Consider the following 8,101-nt stretch of genomic DNA (forward strand, 5'->3'; position numbering starts at 1 on the left):
GGTCCGTTTGTTAAATCGGCGTCGAGCTGTGCTAAGGGACCTATAGGCAATTTTATACGCCTACAATCAAATCAGCTGGTGAGCTTGAATGGAGAAGTAAAGAACTATGAGAGTTCTTGTACGTGCAGTAATTTGCAGATCTATATCAGGAGATCAGATTTGTTGAATCTCTTTTACGTTAGAATAGTACTTATTTTTATAGTGATACCAAAAGGGTAGAACCATCATTGTGGCCGGGCACAGGATGACGATGAAAAAGCATGAGCTGGTGGCTGACTCAACTCCTGTTTTACAGGTGTCGACTGACGACTGGAGGAGAGATCACCTCAGTATTAAATGAGTAGTGGTCCGATGAGTCATGAAGACTATCGGGGCTAGAGGCATGATGACACCTGCTAAGCATTAAATACAACATCAACGTTGTCAGTGGGGGGAACTCGAGACCGAAGTCCTTTAGCTTGACCGAGAAATAACACCTTTCAAGTCATCATTGGAAGGCGTCGAATAGCATGTCGAGTTGGCTCGTTGCGAGTCGTCTTCGATAAGAGGGTCGACTAGTATCGCTTTTCGAGTCGACATGAAGGAATGTTAACTCGATGAGGCGGCTAAGTTGAAACTCTTATTGGTCTCGGCCATCAATTTAATTGGGGCGTTGCATGCAGAAGTATACATGTCTGTTGCTAGCAAAATGTTGCACTTGGTGATTGAAAATACCATAACACTAACCAATTTCCAAATTCATCAAACCAACTAGAATTGAAACGCCATAAAACTTTTCCATGTTTCTTTTGTGGGAAATTATGTTCTCGTGGTTGACATCGTGCTTTTTGCAACTATGCTCTCCGAATTTCATCTCAACGATTAGGATGATAGTCTAAAATTCTAGGCCTTTGTCTAGGATCCACCGGAAGATCCTTCAAGTCAACTTCTAAACAAAAATTCTTTGAAGAAGATGGTTGAGGAATAGATGGTTGCTCCTCATGACATTTAAAAAAAAAAAAGCTTCTCCATGACTAGAATCTAGAATGCAAACAATAACATAAGTATATTAACTAAATTAACTAAATTAACTAAAATTGAACATGATTAAATTAAAATTAACTTAATTAACTAAAATTCACTAAAATTAACTAAATTAACTAAAGTTCACTAAAATTAACTCAATTTGAACAAGATTAAACTAAAATAGACTAAATTAACTAAAATTAACTAAAATTGAACAAGATTAAATTAAAATTAACTTAACTAAACTAATTAAACTAAATTGAACAAATTAACTATTTAAAGATTAAAAATAATTTATAAGTGCTAAAACAATAAACAAATTAATTAAGTAGTTTAAAAATAAATAAAAAAATTAAAAATTTATCTTTGAGGAGGACTGACGGCGGCAGGAGATGATCGGATTCGGCGGACTCAAATTCAGCGACAGCAGGAACGGGTGCGATGGCCAAATGGGTTTGAGAGTTTATGGGTGAGAGAAAGTGAGATTGAGACTGAGAGAGTAGTGGAGAGTGAAACTGAGAGGGTGGGGGGGAGGAGGGAGGGAGGTGAGGCGGCTGAGAAGAGGGAGAGGAGAGTTTGACAGTTTTAAGTTGGGGCTTTTGGGTTGGGTAATGGGTTTGGGTACATTGGGTCTTTTAAAATTTTTTTGGGCCTAATACTAAATAAGAATTTTGGGGTCAGTGGGGCAAATGACCCCATGCTAAATCCGCCCATGTATATATATATATATATTATATATATATATATATATATATTATATATATATATATATATATATATATATATAGGGCGATGTTAGCATTGGGGCGTTTGCCCCCATTGACCCCAACAAATTATTATTTTAAGTTTTTTATATTATGTTGATTATTATAAATTGGAAGCTACTCGTATTTGAACTTGGTATGGGCTAAAACGAACCTAATCTATGTCTAACGAGTTTCAAGAAATGGATGTGAGCATTGTGAAGTGTGAGATATATGTCCAAGAAGTGTTTGACAAGTGTTTTAAATTAAAATATATCATATAATTGAAGACATGTCTGAATAAATGTTGCATATATCCAAGAGTGTCCATGAAGTTTGGGTATGGGTAAGTGTCGGGTATGTATCGGGTACGGGTACGGCTTCATGACAGAAGTACACGGGTAACATAGGTTGGAGCGACTGTTGCATGGCATTGTAAAAGTCAAAACAAGTGTAAGACCTGATGGGAGAAAGTGGAGTGCGATCTGGAATGGAATATGGAAGCCAGGAAGTTACCCATTTAAATCTAAGTATACATCTTTTAGGATCAAGTTCATTAATTCAAGGACTGCATCACCTTTCTGTTATGGAATGGTATTATTTGTCATTCATAGTCATGCTCACCTACGCATTAAGGAATTTTCTCATGACAGTCTTAAGTCATCCTGAATCGAGTGTCTTGTATCCCCGTCCATGCTTTTTAGCTTGTATACTTTTAGGATCAAGTTCATTAATTCGAGGACTGCATCACCTTTCTGTTAAGCAATGGTACTATCTGTCATTTATAGTCATGCTCACCTACGCATTAAGGAATTTTCTCATGACATTCTAAGTCATCCTGAATCGAGTGTCTTGTATCCCTGTCCATGCTTTTTAGCTTATAATATTCATGTATCGAGGAATATGAAGACTGACACTTGTTTCATGTCTCTATTTTTCTGTTAAATTGACCAAATTTTTCGAATTTATGATGGAAAATAGTAAGGGTGTACTGGAGTGTATAAGGAACAGAAGTAGTCTTGTAAGCGTTGTCATATTTGTATTTTTGAAGATTGAACTTATATTCCATAATGGATAAAAAATGAGTTGGATGCAGATTAATTATGAATGCCAGTCATGTTTTCTTTTCCTTTTTAAGTTAAACCCAAATGTGATGGAATGTCTAGTGATGAGAAAGTCCTTCAGTGTTAAGTCCCTTCTTGCAGTAAATTAAGAAGGGGGGAAAACATTTTCAATCATATTAATTACTAAGCACTCTGTTCCAGAATGTAATATTAAATAGATTTCAACCTAAATGCCTGCTAGGTGATGTTCTTAATATTTGAATGGAATATGTACTAGTTTTGTTTGGGTACATTTATTAATGTTCTGGATATTTTAGCACTATCTGTTTCCATACGCAGATTACAGATGGATAGATATCAAAGTCATAAATAAAGATATTGAATAGGATTATTTGGATTCATTGTCCAAGTGAGTTTAAAGAAAATAAGTTCAGTGTTGGAGCCCAACATTTAAACAAAAAGCTAATGACTAAAGTTACATGATTATTTTTATTACCTCTGTGTTACCTATATATTTTTATCTGTGTTGCAGATGACTCCATGTATGTTGGGAAGTCGGTGATATATTGATATACACATTCTTGACATGTTTAAAGTTGTATGTATTTGAACCACTCTTATTAACACATTTAAGTTTACTTTTTTTTAATAAAAAAAGTAGTTTGCCGCTTTCTTCCTAAATTTGTGATAGTGGATATCTATTCCCTACCATTGAGAATACTGGACGAGATACTTTGTTACTGGGGCTCCTTGTTTTCATTTATTGGAGGAATGGAGGGGTTTCATTAAGGTTTGGTGTTAAATGTATAGAAAATCTAAAACTGCCTAGCATTTTAAGATATTTCCCCCTTATTTTTGATGAATTAGTATTTCTACAATTAAGACCAAAAACTCAAATTTGAAGCTGTCAAAAGGTCCAAAACAGTTGAAACCAAAATTCTGTATGAGGCAAAGGCCAAAATTGAGATGTAAGCCAAGCATTCAGATTTTGCTTTTGAGGAGCAGGGGTGCAGTTAAATAGCTTGAGAGCTCCCTCTACTGGACAATAAGTTTCCCAAAAACTCTGCTCATTGTTTCAGATGCATGTTTTCATATTGATGACATTATTGACTTACGTTGGTCACCTTCCGGCTTGATCCTGTTACATTCTTTTTAAAACCATATTCTAACTGATTTTCCAGAATTGAGTTTAAGTTTCTTCTTTCAGTGAAGTAAGGGTTGAAGGATTGGAGACAATGGATTACCTTGACAACCTGAAGGGAAATGAACGTTTCACAGAACAAGGAGATGCTCTTACTTTTGAATCTGAGGTGACTAGAAAGCATAGAATTATTAGACTGCTACTCATTGTACCATTTGAGTCTAACATTCCTCTTTGTTAACTTCCGTTAGTCATTGAATAATTCATGTTATTTCTTATTGCATTTGAGATTTTTAAAAACTGATTCAAGGAAGTAAAGCTCTGCATTTGACCAATTGGCATATACTTAAATCTTCTTTTGTGCAGTGGTATGGAATCCTTGGGATAAGAAGGCCAAAGCCATGGCAGATTTTGGGGATGATGAGTACAAGCACATGCTATGCATAGAGGCTGCTGCTATCGAGAAGCCTATCACTCTGAAGCCTGGGGAGGAATGGAAAGGAAGTCAAGAATTCTGTGCAGTTCCTTCCAGTTATTGTAGCGGACAGTTGGATCCTCAGAAGGTTCTTCATGGTTAAAAGACAATCTACCCTCTTGGTGCACATCCTGTACAGGTACCGTTCCGTAATAATCTAGCCATTCATTTGTTCATGAGTAGTCTGGAGGTTCCTTACGTGGTTACTGGTGGTAAAAATGCAAGTCATTTATTGCATCTCACCATGGTTAAACTTACTAAGTTGGTGATTGTAAGAGAAATGAGGGGGTTGGTGTGGTGAAGGAATGAGAATGTTGGCGACCTGTATGAGATTGAATGTGGTAATAGAAGTCACAGGATGAAAAAGTTTTTTGATAGGGGAGAAAGGGCACTAGGATGTGCGTATAAACAGCAGCCCATATTTTTCACTCCCTTTTTATTTGATTCTGAAGTCAAGGATTCTGTTAAAGTTGTTTCCTACCTATATTTCATCTAGAATAACCTCCACGATTTTTCCCCATTTGCAGGGCACATAATCTATAGCTGCTGAATTGGCGTTTGGCAGCGACTACTACTGTTCTTTGTTCTTTTTTCTCAGAAATTTCTTTTTTTTTTATCTTTGTTCATGGAAGATTAAGAGAATCCTCTGCTAAATAATAGTACCGAATTTTGATATAATATATTGCTCATGGGGAAAGGAGTCCTGCCCAAAATCAAGGGGAAGTGAGAACCAGTGGAGGAATGCGAAAATTCATATCAAGTTATTCCGTCTTTTTTTCTGTAGGACATGCCAATATTTACTCAAAGGGCACATCTCCTGTGAAAGATTGATGAGCTATTGTGAAGCTACACGCATCCTCTGGATTCATGATTGTGTTGAAGAGGGCTGGGTTTGGGTTTGCAATTCATTAAAAAAAATGTTACAGTTGATTCTCTCTTGCCGCTTAGCAAATGTTTGAGTCTACTGAAAGAATTATCAGAATTATCAGCGTCGGTCGGGGTCCTTCTGTTTCTTCAATTTGTGTTCACAATTATTTATTTGAGAGTTTTTTTTGTTGGCTTTCCAAGAAAAGTGAAATGTCTTGGTTGCTTGATAGCCTCCTTATCTGGAGCAATTTTGGCAATTCCTCTATCTTATTTGTCTAGGAAAGAACTGAATCCCGTTTCAGCCAGTTGCTCACTTTTCTTTACAAGTAGAATGTGAATAAACTATATCATTGCTAATTAGGCTCTGCTATTTTGCACATTTTTACTTATTCAAAGACGGTCCTGAACATATTTGATGGATCGAGCACCCTCATCTGATCTACTATCTAGATTATTAACTCAACAGAATTCGGAAATTAGTTTGAAATGGATCAATTATATAAGAAGAAATTCCTATTTTATAAAAGAATTTTATGCATTAAGATATAATAATGAAAAAAAGTGTTAGATTTATTTTCTTTTCCTTCTCCTCTATATATATATATGATATTATAATAATTAACAATTTGAACCTCTTAACTAAATCTGCGTGGAGATTACACAAACTTGAGTCGAGCATGCGATTAGTAGACATCTGAATCATGTGTTCAATTGATACATCAAAGGCTCGCATCTACTCAATAATAGACGCTGATGGAAAATACTTGACGCACGGAGTCTATCAAACTCAGAAATGATGATTTTCTTAAAAAAAAAAAAAAAACTATTTCATACTTGAAATGGTTATTTAAACATAAATAAGTAAACAGACGAAATGATTAAAGATCACAAAGAGAGGGAAACAAGAAAAGAAAGGGAAATGAATTGAGAAAGGAAACTAGTATTTTTCTTCTGCTTCGTCCAGCTCTCTCAGCACCGGCCGATCGCGGGGCCGCCATCCGATTGGAGAGAGAGAGAGAGAGAGAGAGAGAGAGAGAGGAGCAAATATTTCATATAGAGAACTTGGAGAGAGAAACAAAGAATCAAGTAAGCAGAGACGAGCTTAGAGAGAGAGAGAGAGAGAGAGGGAGAGAGAGAGAGAGGACTCGAGCTTCGAATTCCCCTTTTAATCAATCACAAGTTGGAGCTTGGAAAGGTCAGCTTCGTCTCTTCTCTTTGATAATTTCTTCACTACTTCAAGCGCTTTGATCCGAAGCTCTTTACTGAATTCCCGCCCAATTTCATACTAAAATTTATCATTTTTTGAGTGTAATTAGGGTTTCCATCTGGCAAGAGCTGAAATCGAGTTTAATTTCTAGGGTTTTTGGGGGCTAAACCTCGGTTTTGCCCCAATTAGGGTTTTGTAAGAAGACCACTTGATTCCCGCCTGCATTGTTGTCTATTGCTCTTCCGGTGAAAGTTTTATGGCCCAAGTTCAAATTTTGGAAGAGGCCTAGTAAGTGATTTGTTACTATTGATCTGATGAATTTTATGGCCGTTGTTGATGAAACTCGGATCAATCTTGGGGAATTGAAGTCTAGAATAGTTAAAAGGGTTGGCCCTGATCGAACCCGCCTCTACTTCAGTTACTTGAATCGGTTGCTAGCTCAAAAGCTGACCAAACTTGAGTTCAACAAGCTCTGCCTATCGATCCTTGGGCAAGAGAATGTCCCCTTACATAATGAGCTTATTCAGTCCATTCTCAAGAATGCTTACAGTGCGAAAGCCCCTCCTCCATTTTCATCTAAACCGGTTAAAGATGGGTCCCGCCATGCTAAAATTGGACTTCCTCCCCCACGATAGGAGGTATAAAGACCGTTCTCGTTTGCTTGGGCCTAACGGGGTAATTGTTAAAGAAAATGGAGTTTTGGGTCATTGCGATTTGAAGAGATCAGTGCAGAAGCATAAAGATACGTGTGAGGATACACTGGACAAGAGACCGAGAATGGGATGTTCACTGGGAATTGAGATTGTAGAAGACGGGGAGGAAGTTGTGGAGCAATGCAGTGCTTTTGAGTTGTGCTCAAGAAGAAATCCTATTCAGGTGCCGATAGGGATTCAGAGACCATTGACTTTGGCAAGTAGTAGGGATAGCATTAATACAAGCTTGAGTACTGGTGAGTTATGTCATAGTGAGGACTTGATGAAGAGGATGGAGGGAATAGTAAGGGCTCGAGGATTGGAAGGTGTACCAGTGGATTGTGCCAATTTGTTGAATAATGGGTTGGATACTTACTTGAAGCAGTTAATTAGATCGTGTTTTCAGTTAGTTGTATCGAGATCAGAGCAGGAGTCAATAAAAAATCCAATCTTTCAGCAGCCTAATAAGAAGGCTGTCAATGGCGTTTGGCAGGGAAATAACATGCATATATTGAGCAGTGATGGCTTTCTCAACAGAAGAATAGAGCACATAAGCCATGGTACAGTATCGTTGCAGGACTTTAGGGTAGCGATGGAGATGAATCCAGTGCAACTCGGTGAGAATTGGCCGTTGCTACTTGAGAAAATATGTCTTCGTTCATTTGAAGAATAAGGCAGATCAAGTCCACAGAATTTTTTTTCCTTCTTGGAAGATACACGTTTTTTTGGTACTGAACATTTGTAACTGCTGGCCTTGTGGACCAATATGGATTGATCTCTTCTCAGCTTTGATTCATCTCTGGAAGATTACAATAAGGGTCCTTGTGCTCGTTGAATGAGATGTTCTTGGCATCATCATTTCACAAGAAACATTTGTTAAATTATCCAGTTAAGAGTTGTTTGTTAT

The 8,101-nt window shown here is 37.1% G+C and overlaps 1 protein-coding gene and 1 pseudogene across 1 annotated transcript in view; both read left to right on the forward strand.

The window, feature by feature from the left end:
• LOC109842622 (putative glucose-6-phosphate 1-epimerase) overlaps positions 1-5,462 on the forward strand; it is a 36,434-nt gene extending 30,972 nt beyond the window's left edge. The window contains exons 6-8 of the mRNA XM_020411473.1: positions 4,020-4,122; positions 4,304-4,567; positions 4,956-5,462. Of these exons, the coding sequence (XP_020267062.1) occupies positions 4,020-4,122; positions 4,304-4,531 (331 nt within the window). The 3' untranslated portion in view covers positions 4,532-4,567; positions 4,956-5,462. The remainder of the gene's footprint in view (positions 1-4,019; positions 4,123-4,303; positions 4,568-4,955) is intronic.
• On the forward strand, positions 6,181-7,990 carry LOC109841348 (annotated as a pseudogene).

The sequence above is a fragment of the Asparagus officinalis genome, chromosome 5 (assembly GCF_001876935.1).
Source record: "Asparagus officinalis chromosome 5, Aspof.V1, whole genome shotgun sequence".
Taxonomy (NCBI): Eukaryota; Viridiplantae; Streptophyta; class Magnoliopsida; order Asparagales; family Asparagaceae; genus Asparagus; species Asparagus officinalis.